The following is a 15,551-nucleotide window of genomic DNA, read 5'->3' as shown; positions in this document are numbered from 1 at the left end:
TTTACCCGGTCTAAACATATTTTAAATATAAAATAATTCTAAAAACAGAATTATTATTAAATATTTTATTAAAATAGTAAATATTTAAAATTGCAATATAAATAAAAATTGTGTATATATGAACACATTAATTTTTAATACATATATACAAAATATATATTCAATTGTGTTATTCACATATTATAAATTCCTTCCGATTGTGAATGGAAATATAGATTGAAATATCTAAGTGAATTAAATTTTATACAATTAAAATTATAACGAAAAATTTTATAAATTTAAAATTTGTGTTTTACCGATAACGAACCCTTAGACGGTGTATGTAAAATCGGTCACAAAGTTATCTTTCTATCTATTTCGTCTAAGGTGTTTATATTCCAGAATGTATTTATTGTTAAATTCAAATGAATTAAAATATTTTTTTTGTGTGCCTAATGAACTCTAGAGTCTAGACCATAATTAAATATATACTACATATAACACACATGTTTGAAATCTCACAAAATATTCAATAGCTGAACTTACATGTCACAAAACATTCAGTTTCCAAATATCAGCAAAATATTTACAGAACAACAGAAACCGCAAAATAGACTGCAATTTGGTATAAAATACCAAAGCAGGTGTATAAGTTCCGACTATTTATCTGTTAATTTGTTTACGTATTACACTTGATAAAATATGTTTTTTTACTATTTAATTATTTTAGAATTCATTTTTTTTTTTCACCAAAAGATAACAAAAACTGCAACTTCATTAACCAATGCAATATGTTTTAATTAAAACTGCATATTTTTGGGCGGAGGCAAAATTAATTATTAATTAAAAAATATTTTTAGTAATAAAAATTTATTTTTGTGCAGATAACAATAATTTAAGTTTAATTTTTTTTTAAATATATTTTTATACTTTTTGTATTACATGCACAGATGCTTTAATTTAAAAGTAATTAAATTTAATATTGAATATATTTGAATATTTGTATTTTTTATTATTATTCCGAACTAATGTGCACGAAACATCAAAACAAACTGAAGATACTTCCATCATGCAACAACTTTAAAAACTGAAATCTAAAGCTTTTCAACTGCCGGCATTTGATTCAAAACATTTTTTTGATAATAGCTGGTCACCTTATAACAAAGCTTATTCACTCTGTACTCCTAAGAATAAAAAACCGTAGCATGCGCATAGGCGTTCAACAGTAACATTTGTTTTTATTTTCTACGAGTTTGTTATGTATTTTACGTCGTCACAAACAACAGTATCGCTTTGCCATCAAAGGTTTAGAGTGCATTATTTTTATGGTTCCAATATACTTACATGGTTTTGCGTGCTTAAACACATGTTGCTTCTAACTTTTAATGAAAAATTTACGAGTATCTACTCAAATTAAAATTCGCCTGTTGCAAACGGATATTAGTACACGTGACTTCGGACGATAAGATAAAAATAATATAAACAACAACAAACACTAACTTTCGATACAATTAATTATAGATATTGTTAATATTATATAAGGTAATTTAAGTAAATTTAGGGTTCCCTTCAAAGCTCTACAATTATAAGTAATGTATAATTTTTTTGAACACTACCATTAGTGTTATTAATTAATTTAATTCTATTGGTATAGAAATGTAGTACATGTTTCTAATTATCTACGTCTAAGTATTTTTCGAGTTTTTTTGACACCATAATGTTTCAATAATTAATATATATATATTTCATTTGATCGATTTTATTTCATTTTTTCAATATAATTATCAATTGTCAAAAGTTAGTAAAAAAAAATATTAGTAGAACACACTTTTAGTAAGCATTGTCTTAAAGACTTCAATTGAAATTTCATACACTATCCAGCTCCCTTAGCTTTCCGTAATACGGCAAAAACAATTATAAAACCAAATAAACCAAATAAAAATAGTTAACACATTTATTCAAGACTCACTTGATATCGCTTCTTTTAACTGTGATCAATTCAAAGACCAGGTATCATACTCACTTGATATCGTTTCTTGTAACTGTGATTGACTTCTAGAGCTAAAGTTTCTAAAGAAATACCAACAAAAAAAGTATTTGGAGTTAACTGTAGCCATAAAATATATGTTAATATTAAATTTTAAAGACCTTACTTTAATTGATCTACAAAAAAATGTATGGATGAAATTGCTTTACACTCGATGAGTTTCACTTTATGGCGATAAAAGAAATTTGATTCTAAATTTTTCAATGTTTTATTTGATAGCCCCACCTGCTTGTGCACTGCATACATACATTTAATTGGACATATTTAGAAAAGAGATTTTTTGTATCAGTTATATTTACTGAAATAAAAGAAAATACTTTAGCCATAGCATATGCCAGCAACCTATCCTAACTAAAAAGATGCTTTTCGAACACAGAAGGTCTTGTATTTACTAATAACGAACGGATACAGCAGATCAAAATTTAAAAATGAATTCAAATAAAATTAATTTTTTATTGTTTAAAAATTCATAACTTATTTCAATTCGTTACTTATAATTAAAAAACTAAATCTAATATAATACTAAATCTAATTTAAATACAAATAAAAACCTATATAAAATTACTTATACTTGCAGGATTGTAATCCGGCAGCATACAATCAGAATTAACCAGAAAACCAGTATACAGTCTGACTGGAAAATGATTCCTCCGGCCAGACTATATGTTCAATAAAATCTAAACATGCGTCAATCCGTGTAAATAAATTAGTAATAGAACGTGTCGAGTTATAGTAGCTTGCACCAGAAAATATGCCAAGTATCCGATAATTATCATTTGAGTCCAATGTCAACAATGGATCACCATTGGAACTAATGTAATATTCTTGTTCAGGAATTTTGAATTTTGTGCATATTTGTGTATTTTGCAAATCTTGTTTCATGTGATTAGGTACACCATTTATGATGTAACTATTTTCACAACTATTTAAAGATATCTTCTCTTGATTAGCCTTAACCAAGAACGTAACAGTTGTATCTATATAATAAAAGATATATGTAATTAAAAACTATAAAATAAAAAAATGCGAAAAGGTAATAAGCAAATAATATTTACTTGAAATCGTTACAGTTTCCCAGTATGACATCATCAGCTTCAAATCCATCGAATCATCATACATTGTTTTTAAACATATTGGATATACATATTTGGTATTTAATATTGGATTTTTAAGTTCAACAATGGCAATGTTGTAAAATGAACTGCTGAATACATATTTTGGATGTACGTGTACTACCTGCACACAATAAAAAAAATTTTAAAAATATTTAAACATTTCTTATTTGTTTAAATATTATATAACATTATAAATATATTATTCATTTACGTCTATTTCGCCATAAACTGCATTCATCAGTTGCTCCTGATTCGAATTTGTTGTACCAAACCGCACCATTCTTGGCTCTTTGTAGCGATTGTTAAAGCAATGAGCAGCTGTTAGAACAAATTTTGGGTTAATCAATGTTCCGGTACATTCATACGATACCGGTTCATATTCTTTGTTGAACTCTGTGAAACCAATTGCTCCAATAAATCGAAAATCTCCCTGCGTTACAATCTGTTCGCTGTCGTCTAATTTAATTGTATCAGGTCCATTTGCTTCAATAAAATTGCAAGCTAAAAATTATATAATAATAAGTAAAATTATTATAGGATACTTGTAAGTCTACTTGTAAGTACAAATTACCACTGAAGATGCAACTACTTAAATCTTCAATAATATTTTAAACTAATTAAAAGGTATTTCTATTCATATATATAAAGAAATATCTAAAGTAAATTGACTCATTATCAATATACATATAGGTAACACTACTACTTAAGTTCATTACTTTTTAACACCATTTAGACTTCTTGAGAGCGTATATCCAAAACAAAACTCCCTTCTGCAATCTAAATTTTATTCAAGACCCATTTCATTCTCTTGAACTAAAAACTAAACAAATCGAGTCGTATCTTAAGCAGCAACGAAATGCCACAAAATATTTATTTTTACCATTTGGTCACACTAAGTCCCAATTATTGATGATTATTCAACATTAATCTACGATTAAACAATCTCGTATAGTTACTAGAAAAGAAACTGAGACGGTATGGCCTTATCAAAAGACATAAGACGAAACATAACATAAGACGAAAGCTATTTTTTCAAGAAAGTCATGAGCATTAAATAAACCGCCTCCGAAAAGGAGGACAACAACATACAACCTGGATGAACACGATTTTAGAGAAATATAAATGAGATAATGGGCCAAAATATAACGAAAACGTAATGTCTTACCTTTTGTAGCTGATCGTTCTGAAAAATTATCATCAAACGTAGGTATCGGTACTTTAGTCGTGGGTTTAATAGTGCTAAAATATAGAATATAACTGAATTCATAATTTTAATTTAAAAATATATCAATCTTACGTGGTTGTTGTTGGTATTATATAAGGGCTGTAAAAAATAATTCGTTTAAATCGAATATATCGGCTCAAATAGTAATATTTTTAAGACTTACGTGGCAATAGTTGTCGTACTCTGAATGCTAAAAGTATAAAAAAGCCACAAATCTTTTTTCATATATCTTTAAATCTTATTCTAAAGTACATATCTAACTTAACTAATAAAGAATGATGCGTTTAAAATAAATACTGTTAGATGAAATGGTTCTTGATTCAGATTAATTTATAGACAACACTAATGTTGTCTCGATTTTGATACTTGAATTTGACTGTGTGCTATGGGAAATAAAATTCATATAGATTAAATGAATCATTCAATCCTAAAATCAACTTACATGGTTGTGGCAGTAGCAGTATTCGTTTCGGCACTAGAAGTAAGAAAATAAATTTATGTCAGTTACTTATATATAGAAAGATATATATTTTGAAAACTAAGTAAAATAATAAAATATTAAAGAACTTAATTTCAATACTCTAAAGCTTCCCTTACAAAATATAATATAGATATATATATAATATATATATAAATATAATATATATAATATAGAAATAAAATAATTAATATTTGCATATAATAAATATTTTTAGGCAATCCTGACAGTATTTTGATCCTCTATAGTTTAGAACCAATGTACAGAATTGATACCTTGATATATATTGATATATTAATTAATATATATTAGAAGATAACTTTCATTATTAACTTTGAATTCTTTTGCCTAAACTGTTAAAAATTCAGTATCAATTCATTTTTTTTTTTTGTTACTGAAATCAAATTATCCATAATTACTAACTAATTTTAAATATTTACTAATTTTTTGTTGTTAAGTTCTAAAACTACGAGTAATGTAATGAAAAGTAAAACGTTTTAATTACTTATGTTGAGATGATAACACTTCTTGAGGCCAGACTATACGCTCAATAAAATCTATATATGCATCGACCCGTGTAAATAAGTTAGTAACAGAATTTGTGTTGCACTTGCTTGCACCAGAAAATATACCAAGTACCCGATAATTATTGTTTGAGTCCAATGTCAACAATGGGTCACCATTGGCACTAATGCAAAGTTTTTGGTTAAAAATTGTAAATTCGGTACACATTTGTGTGTGACGAAGTTCAGACTCCATATGACTGGCTGCACTATTTGCGATATAACTATTTTCACAACTGCTTAAGGATATATCCGCTTGAACAGCTTTAAGCAAGAATTTGAAATTTTTATCTGTATAGCAAAAATAAATGGAGAACTTGAAATAACAAGAGAAGTATAAACAATTTTACCTCTAACTGCTCCAGGCTGCCAGTATGACACCATTAGCTTCAACTCTGTTGAGTCATCATATTCTGTTTCTAAACATATCGGATATACATATTTGGTATATGATATTGGATTGTTTAGTTCAACAATAGCAATGTTGTGGAATGAAATGTCTGGTGTATATTTTGGATGTAAGTGAATTATCTGTAGAATATAATTTTTCATAATGTATACGTTTTTATTTGTTTTGTGGTACTTACATTTATTTCTCCATAAACTGCATCTGTCATTTGTTCCTCATGAAACGAATTTGTTATACCAAACCGAACCATTCTTGCCTCCTTACTGCGATTATTAAAACAATGAGCAGCTGTTAGAACAAATTTTGAGTTAATCAATGTTCCAGTACATTCATACGACACCGGTTCCAGTGGTTTGTCTAAAATTTTAAAACCGATTTCTCCAACAAATCGAAAATCTCCCTGCTTTAGAATCTGTTCGCTATCATCTAATTCATTTGTATCAGGTCCATTTGCTTCAATAATATTGCAAGCTTTTAATTAAAAAAGAATTAGTGAATTATTTTCGAATACATTTTTCTCTAAAAATAAATAGCCACTGAAGATGCGAGTACGTAGTAAAGGAACTTTACAATACTGATTACAAAAGAGACTTTAAGCAACTTAAAAGAACCATCCCAACTGAACTATCAAACACAAATTAAAAATACGGATTACGTAATATTTATATATATTAAACATTAAACATTTGACTTCTTATCACATAACTTTGTAACTTCATTAAATTTGTAAGCATAGCCTAACTTATGGATCCTGCCTTTATTAAAATCATTAGATTCACTTATGTTAATGCCAATAGATTTGGTCTATTCTGTGATAGAATGTGCCTATATATGAGATTTTTTTTAGCCACATGAGAACTATGGATATCAATAAATTTGCAGCTGTCGATATCGAATATCAAACTGTGTTGACATTTCTGTTCAGTAAGGTTTAGTAATTTATAAATCGTTTAACGCTAGAACAATTCTTCCGAATTGTGAGAATTTTCTTTGAGAAAAATAAATCTGTTTGCAAAGTTCATAGAACAATTTGACGAAGAATAGCGTTTAGTTATGAAGCTCATTTCTGATCAAATAGTTACGTCAATAAGCAAAATTGCCATATATGGACCGGCGATAATCCTCAAGCTGTTAACAAATCACCCTTACATCCATTTAAATTGACTATTTAGCGTGGTTTACATGCTGATGGTATCGTCGATCCTTACTTGTTTCGCAATGGGGAAGAATGTATCGTTATGGTGAATGGCGAGCGCTATCGAGTCATGCTGACCCAATTTTTGTTTCTAGAATTTAATAAATTTAACATTGACAACATTTGATTTCAACAAGACGGTGCAACTTGTCATATAATGCGCTTAGCAATCTTTTTATTGTGAAATCAATTTAGTAAAAACTTTTTTTTCAGAAGTGGTACTGTTAATTGGCCTCCTGGTTCGTGCCATTTAATGACTCTCTTTAACAATTACCTTTTTATGGGGTTATGTTAAGTCATTGCTTTATGCCGACAAACCAGCAAGTCTTAAAATATTGGAAGTCAATATTCATGTCACCATTGATGTCATACAGTCACATTTATAAAAAAAAATAGTCACAAATTGGACTGATCAAATGAACCATGTAACTCGTTGCCGCGGCAGACACATGTCGAAAGTCGTATTCAAAAAATTAATGCCATAAAATTATCTACCAATTATAATAGACAAGGTTTCATTCTAATAATATTAGTGTCTTATATTATCATATTCAGTTATCATGCAACCAAAAAAACACTTGATATGAAAAAATCTATAAATTCAATGATAATTTCTCCAATTACCGATAATCTACAAGCAAACAGTCTAAGATATTTTCAGATAATATAATGAGACTAAAGCCATTCTTTCAAAAAAAATCATGAGCAATAAAGAACCGCCAAGAAAATGAAAGTGTCCGCATGCAACTTAAATAAAAACGGTTTAAAAGTAAAGAAGAAGAGATAATATGACAACACAGAACTGACACCTTCAGACAATACAGACCAAAGTTGCTTAAACATATGCTGAAGAGATAATGAGTGACAATGAAAAACAGTTAAAGACACACATAAATTATTATAGATCTGTTTAAAAGTTCAGTCATATAAATTATATTAGAAAGAAAAACCAAATATCTTACCTTTTGTAGCTAAGTGTTCTGAAAAGTTTACTGTAGACATAGGCGTCGGTTCTATAGTTGTTGTTTTGATAGTGCTAAAATACGAAGGTTCTGTAGTTGAAGTTCTAAAATATAAGGATAATTTAATTTATTATTTTAATTTAATACTAATACTAAAAAGAAATAAATCTTCAGTTAATAAAAATCCATAAAAATCAATGGACTTATCCAAGATATACATTTTATGGTGATTCACAATGATCATAGTCCATAAACCAATTTAAAAATCTTCTCAATGGACCAGATTTAAAATATTATCTTAGATAAATAACATTAACATAAAATAATTAACACTTGCATGTAAATTTTTTTTAAAACGTGACGTAAGGAACGTATTAAATTCTGATACTAGAATTCAGTTTCAGTGTACAAAGTTAATAAATTATATATATTAGAATAAAAATTGTATGATTGTATATTAATTTCAAATTCTCAATAAGGTTGATAAAATTTTTTTTTATGAAACTAAATTTTAAAGTAAATGCGCGTCAGCATTTAAATTTATATTTTTTTCTAAGGAAATAATCTTATACCTAATAAACAGATAATTAACTAACTAATAAGCAAATTAAAAATATTCACTAAGATTTAATCCAAAATTTAAATTATAATTTTAATAAATAAAACTAAGTCACGTTACTTGTGTTGCGATGATTGTATTTCATCCGGCCAGACTATACGCTCGATAAAATCTAAATATGCATCAATCCGTATAAATAAATTAGTTAAAGAATTTGCCGAGTTATAGTTGCTTGCACCAGAAAATATGCCAAATATCCGATAATTACTGTTTGAGTCCAATGTCAGCAATGGGTCACCATTGGAACTAATGTAATATTCTTGTTCAGGAATTTTGAATTTTGTGCATATTTGTGTATCTTGCAAATCTTGTTGCATGTGATTAGGTACACCACTTACGATATAACTATTTTCACAACTATTTAAAGATATCTCTTCTTGATTAGCCTTAAGCAAGAATGTAACATTTGTATCTATATAATAAAAGATATATGTGATTAAAAACTATAAAGTAAAAAAATGCGAAAAGGTAATAAGCAAACAATATTTACTTGAAATCGTTCCAGTTTCCCAGTAAGACATCATCAGCTTCAAATCCATCGAATCCTCATACATTGTTTCTAAACATATTGGATATACATATTTGGTATTTGATATTGGATTTTTAAGTTCAACAATCGCAATGTCGTGGAATGAAGTGTTGAATATATATTTTGAATGAACATGTATTACCTGTGTACAATTAAATATAGTTTTAAAAAATATTTAAACATTTCTCTTGTATTATTATATTTACGTCTATTTCTTCATAAACTGCATTCTTCAGTTGCTCTTGATTCGAATTACTTATACCAAACCGCACCATTCTTGGCTCTTTATAGCGATTATTAAAACAATGAGCAGCTGTTAGAACAAATTTTGAGTTAATCAATGTTCCGGTACATTCATACGACACCGGTTCCAATGGTTTGTCTAAAATTTTAAAACCAATTTCTCCAACAAATCGAAAAACTCCCTGCGTTAGAATCTGTTCGCTGTCGTCTAATTCAATTGTATCAGGTCCATTTGCTTCAATAAGATTGCAAGCTATAAATTAGGTAATAATATGTAAAATTATTATAGGATATGAGTACTTGTTAATACAAATTACTGCTGAAAATGCAACTATATAAATCCTCATAATGTCACATTGATATTTTAATCTAATTAAAAGGTAAAAATCTTTCTACTCGTATTTATAAAAAAATCTTGACTCATTATCAATATACATATAACACTACTATTTAAGTTCTAAAACATGACTGTGATATTGGAGTTTAAATTTTTTATATTATATTTTCAAGAATTTAAATATAAAAGTAAAATATTTTGATGCTCTTAAACCAAAACTAAACAAATGGAGACGTATCTTAAGCAGCAACGAAATGTCACAAAATACTTATTTTTACTATTTGATGAAACCGTTACTGAGTCACACTGAGTCCCAATTATATTAATCAACGATTAAACAATCTTGTGTAGGTACTAGAAAATAAACTGAGACGGTATGGCCTTATCATAGGACATAAGACGAAACATAACATAAGACGAAAGCTATTTTTTCAAAAAAATCATGAGCATTAAATAAACCGCGTCCAAAAAGGAGGACAACAGCACACAACCTGGGCCTGGGCCAAAATATAACGAAAACGTAATGTCTTACCTTTTGTAGCTGATCGTTCTGAAAAATTATCATCAAACGTAGGTATCGGTTCTTTAGTCGTGGGTTTAATAGTGCTAAAATATAGAATATAACTGCATTCATAATTTTAATTTAAAAATATACCAATCTTACGTGGTTGTTGTTGGTATTATGTAAGGGCTGTAAAAAATAATTCGTTTAAATTTAATATATCGGCTCAAATAGTAATATTTTTAAGACTTACGTGGCAATAGTTGTCGTACTCTGAATGCTAGAAGTATAAAAGCGACAAATTTTCATATATCTTTATATCTTATGTTAGAGTATTTATTTATATCTTATTAAGTAAATAAAATAATAAAGGATGATAGGTTTTAAAATATTACTGTAAGATAAAATAGTTTTGAGTTAAGTTTAATTTATAGACAACACTATTGTTGTCTCGATTTTGATACTTGAATTTGACTGTGTGCTATGGGAAATAAAATTCATATAGATTAAATGAATCATTCAATCCTAAAATTAACTTACATGGTTGTGGCAGTAGTAATATTCGTTTCGGCACTATAAGTAAGAAAATAAATTTATATTAGTTTCTTATATATATAAAGATAAAAATTTTGAAAACTAAATAAAATAATAAAATATTAAAGAACTTAGTTTCACTACTCTAAAGCTTTCCTTACAAAATATAATATAGATATATATACAATATATATATAAATATAATATATATAATATAGAAATAAAATAATTAATATTTGCATATATAAATATTTTTAGACAATCGTGACAGTATTCTGATCCTCTATAGTTTAGAACCAATGTACAGAAGTGATACCTTGCTATATATTGATATATTAATTAATATATATATTAATATATATTAGAAGGTAAGTTTCATTATTAACTTCGAATTCTTTTGCCTAAACTGTTAAAAATTTAGTATCAATTAATTTTTTCTTTTGTTTACTGAAATCGAATTATCCATAATTACTAACTAATTTTAAATATTTACCAATTTTTTGTTGTTAAGTTCTAAAACTACGAGTAATGTAATAAAAAGTAAAACGTTTTAATTACTTATGTTGAGATGATAACACTTCTTGAGGCCAGACTATACGCTCAATAAAATCTATGTATGCATCGACCCGTGTAAATAAGTTAGTAACAGAATTTGTGTTGCACTTGCTTGCACCAGAAAATATACCAAGTACCCGATAATTATTGTTTGAGTCCAATGTCAACAATGGGTCACCATTGGCACTAATGCAAAGTTTTTGGTTAAAAATTGTAAATTCGGTACACATTTGTGTGCGACGAAGTTCAGACTCCATATGACTAGCTGCACTATTTGCGATATAACTATTTTCACAACTGCTTAAGGATATATTCGCTTGAACAGCTCTAAGCAAGAATTTGAAATTTTTATCTGTATAACAAAAGAATATAGAGAACTTGAAATAATAAGAGAAGTATAAACAATTTTACCTCTAACTGCTCCAGGCTGCCAGTATGACACCATTAGCTTTAACTCGGTTGAGTCATCATATTCTGTTTCTAAACATATCGGATATACATATTTGGTATATGATATTGGATTGTTTAGTTCAACAATAGCAATGTTGTGGAATGAAATGTCTGGTGTATATTTTGGATGTAAGTGAATTATCTGTAGAATATAATTTTTCATAATGTATACGTTTTTATTTGTTTTGTGGTACTTACATTTATTTCTCCATAAACTGCATCTGTCATTTGTTCCTCATGAAACGAATTTGTTATACCAAACCGAACCATTGTTGCCTCCTTACTGCGATTATTAAAACAATGAGCAGCTGTTAGAACAAATTTTGAGTTAATCAATGTTCCGGTACATTCATACGATACCGGTTCCAATGGTTTATCTAAAATTTTAAAACCAATTTCTCCAACAAATCGAAAATCTCCCTGCGTTAGAATCTGTTCGCTGTCGTCTAATTCATTTGTATCAGGTCCATTTGCCTCAATAATATTGCAAGCTTTAAATTCAGAATTACATATTATATAGAATCATTGAAATCGAATTAAAGCTACTGGAGAGCACTTGTACTGGAGTGCTAAATTTAATAATTCATATTATCGTTTTGGTATTTTAAGTTGTTTAAATAATAAAGATCTTTCTACTTACATTAACAAACCAATCCAAAATTAAATTGTGCTTGGGGGTTAGTGATGATAAATTTTTTAGCGGAATGAAAATATTTTATTAATTTAGATTAAGAAAGAAAGAAGATATACGTTTCAATCTCTAGTATATATTATTAAGATGCTACTAAATGATGTGAGAGTAAGTGATTTTAATAATATTTGATGAAAGATTTAATTCAATATTTGTATTTGCATCTAACAGTTTTTAATATTTTACCTTTTTTAGCTGGCGTTTCTGAATAGCTTTCTGTAGTGGTTATAGTATGTGTTGGTTCTTTGGTAGTAGTACTAAAAATATCACAACAAATTACTATAAGTTATTCCTAAAATTTTGAAAAATGATCTTACGTTGTTGTAGTTGGAGTTGGAGTGGTTATGATATATGTTGGTGTTTTGGTTGTAGTGCTAAACAAATCGAAACAAATTTAATTATTTCTTTAATTTTCTAAAATTATCTTACGTTGATATAGTTGGAGTTGTCCGGATGCTGTGAAAAATGAAATTCATAAAAATCACATTTAACTTTTAAAACTAAAAAAAAAAACTTACGTGGTAGTAGTAGTCGATGTAGTCGAAGTGGTTGTTTCTGTGCTAAAAATAATGAAAAAAAGTATATATCATATATTATTTGTTTATTTAGCGATTCAACGAAATTCAGCAAAATAATAAATGCAAAATTAATATAATTTCAAAGACATATATTTTGCATAAACATTTGTTTCAAAGCTATGTATATATTACTAATTGCTTTAAATTAAATATATATGTTTTAATATCTAGTATATTATAGATTATTTAAAATGCTATTAAATGATGTGAAATGATCTCTCTAAACTTAAAGTCGCTTCTGACAAAACTTTTGTTCCAAAGGTACTACTAATTAGTTGGCCAAGTGAAGTGAAAGAAGGCAAAATCCTATTTAAGAATCTTGTCGGACAAAACTTAAAGTTTAACAACAAATCTAACAAATTAACAAATGCAAATATTTGCCTGATTTCTATTTGAATGTATTACACAGTAAGTTCAAGAACAAAGATGTGTAAGTGTCTCTTTTTCAAGCGCTGAGAAACGCAAATTACAGAAGTGGCTGTAGCGCAGTCCCAATATATAGCCCAATGTACTGTTTAAATCTATATTGTCTTAGGTACTTCTGTTTTGTTCTTGTAAATCAGTTTAAAAGTTCTAAAATTGAATTTCAAGGAAAAGTAATTGGTGAGTAAGGTTATATCGAAGAGACAACGAATGTCCTTAGGAACTTTTATTACTATGCTTCTTTCCAGGCTTCATTCACCTAATATTTAGTATAAACTTATAACATTACATCCAATTGTATGCTCAAATATATTTTTTTGTATAAAAGCAAATTTTCCTGAAATGGCACATCAATATATGTTTACTATATGTTTAATTTTATTGGTACTTATTTTGTACGCGGGTATCTTGATCTGGATGTTCCTTTAGAACATTTTTGTCTTAAATGTTTTTTTAATCTTCTATGAATATTATTTATAGTATTTGTGAGCATGATATAGCCTTAGCATCGAAAGTTTTTGGTAACATTCTCAACAGCAGAGGTTTCATTACGGAAACAAAATTTTATTAGCTATAGGATATATGCAATTATTGACATGAAATTCGACACGAAAAATTTGGAACTACGCACTAAACAAAAGAGTTGCCAGAAAAAAAAGCCGCTAATTTGAAATAATCTATCATTTGCTAACGGCAGTATATAATCATTTTATTCTTTTACCATTCTACCATTGCTATTTCATTAATATTTTAACGTTATCTATCTGTGCTCACGAAAACTCTATTTCCAAATTTATTGAATAAACGATTAGGGAAGTAGATGACTAACATTCAGACAGTTAGAAGGAAATAGTGTCCTTTACGATTTTAAAAATTTAATAAACCTCTCCCACATTTCTGGTATAAAATATACGTAACATAAATATTTTAAAGTCATCAATTTTAATATATTATTATGACATATAAATTTTATATTAAGTAATATAATATTAATATTTATAACATTCTCAATATATATAAAAATGATATTTCAAAAAAAGCCTATTATTAGGAACCAATTTAATAATCTTATCAAATACTTTTTGTACTTACTCTGATTGACCTCTGGTTCGAATAATTGGACAGCATACTATTTCCTCATATATTCCATATCCACAGCGTAAAATATCTGAAGATGTGATTTGTTTTTGCTTGATTAGAGTCTCTAGAGTTGTACATTTGGATGCTAAAGTACAAACACCTCCTATTGACTTTATGGCACACGTATCTCCTTCTATGCAAATTAAATTATTAATAGTCTAAGAAACAATTTAATTTCAAAAGAAATAAATGTAAGCAAAAACTAAATACATTATAAAAGTACATTAAAGAATCTTGTTAATTGTTTTAATAGAAATAAATTCATAAACAAATAAAAGATGTCAAACTCAACACACAATTGATTGACCGAACTGTAAACGCTGCTAAAACAATATCAAATCATTTCTGAAAGGAATCATTATGGACAATGGGAAATAGAATAAATACTATAATATCCACCGCAACCGATCACCGACAAAAGCCGATGACCGCTCATAAACGACTTTAAGACCTGGATTGACGACAAACAATGTGTTTCGTGGGATTGGAACGGAATTCACTCGATATAGGCAATTCGATATAGGTAAACGATTATTAATATCGTTTACTGCTCACAACTAGACAGCTTGAATGCAAACATTAAGGAGCAACAACCAAAAGTGGGTTGTGTTCTATAATGACAATGTCTGATCGCTTACTTCATTAATGATTGTCTACAAATTGATGGAACTTGGTTAGGAAGAAAAAGGAAAAAGGAAAAAGGATTTAGACGATTAAGTATGTTGTGTCTTTCGCAGAAGCATAAACCATTTATATTACAATAGTTAATTTTATCAATAAAACCAATTACATATATACAGTTCAATCAAGTTTTAAATTTATATGAAAATATTGTAAATATACTTACCATATAATCTCTGAGCTGCGACATGGTGCAAAGCTATCAAAATTATTGCTGTTATATACAGGCGTCGAAAATGTTGAATGGATTGTAGTTTCGAAAAAGTTTTAAACATTTTTTTGCAGTTAATATATTT

General features: G+C 27.8%; 1 protein-coding gene across 1 annotated transcript; it reads right to left on the bottom strand.

Annotated features, from left to right (window-relative positions):
• Positions 1–2,564: 2,564 nt before the first annotated feature.
• On the bottom strand, positions 2,565–15,551 carry LOC119670736 (transmembrane protease serine 9-like). The gene is made up of 27 exons (XM_038081134.1): positions 15,422–15,551; positions 14,527–14,707; positions 12,952–12,993; positions 12,863–12,889; positions 12,751–12,807; positions 12,620–12,690; positions 11,941–12,233; positions 11,704–11,884; positions 11,296–11,644; positions 10,744–10,776; positions 10,457–10,483; positions 10,366–10,392; positions 10,234–10,307; positions 9,328–9,617; positions 9,083–9,263; positions 8,653–9,004; positions 7,974–8,077; positions 5,995–6,287; positions 5,758–5,938; positions 5,350–5,698; positions 4,809–4,841; positions 4,530–4,556; positions 4,439–4,465; positions 4,307–4,380; positions 3,353–3,642; positions 3,082–3,262; positions 2,565–3,003 (listed from the first exon to the last, which is right to left on the bottom strand). Exons 1-27 carry the CDS (start codon positions 15,528–15,530, stop codon positions 2,633–2,635), a joined length of 4,224 nt encoding a protein of 1,407 aa, XP_037937062.1. The 5' UTR covers positions 15,531–15,551; the 3' UTR covers positions 2,565–2,632.

The sequence above is a fragment of the Teleopsis dalmanni genome, chromosome 1 (genome assembly GCF_002237135.1).
Source record: "Teleopsis dalmanni isolate 2A chromosome 1, ASM223713v2, whole genome shotgun sequence".
NCBI classification, from domain to species: Eukaryota; Metazoa; Arthropoda; class Insecta; order Diptera; family Diopsidae; genus Teleopsis; species Teleopsis dalmanni.
Note: the sequence above shows the minus strand (reverse complement) of the source record. Positions and strands in the feature narration are given on the sequence as shown.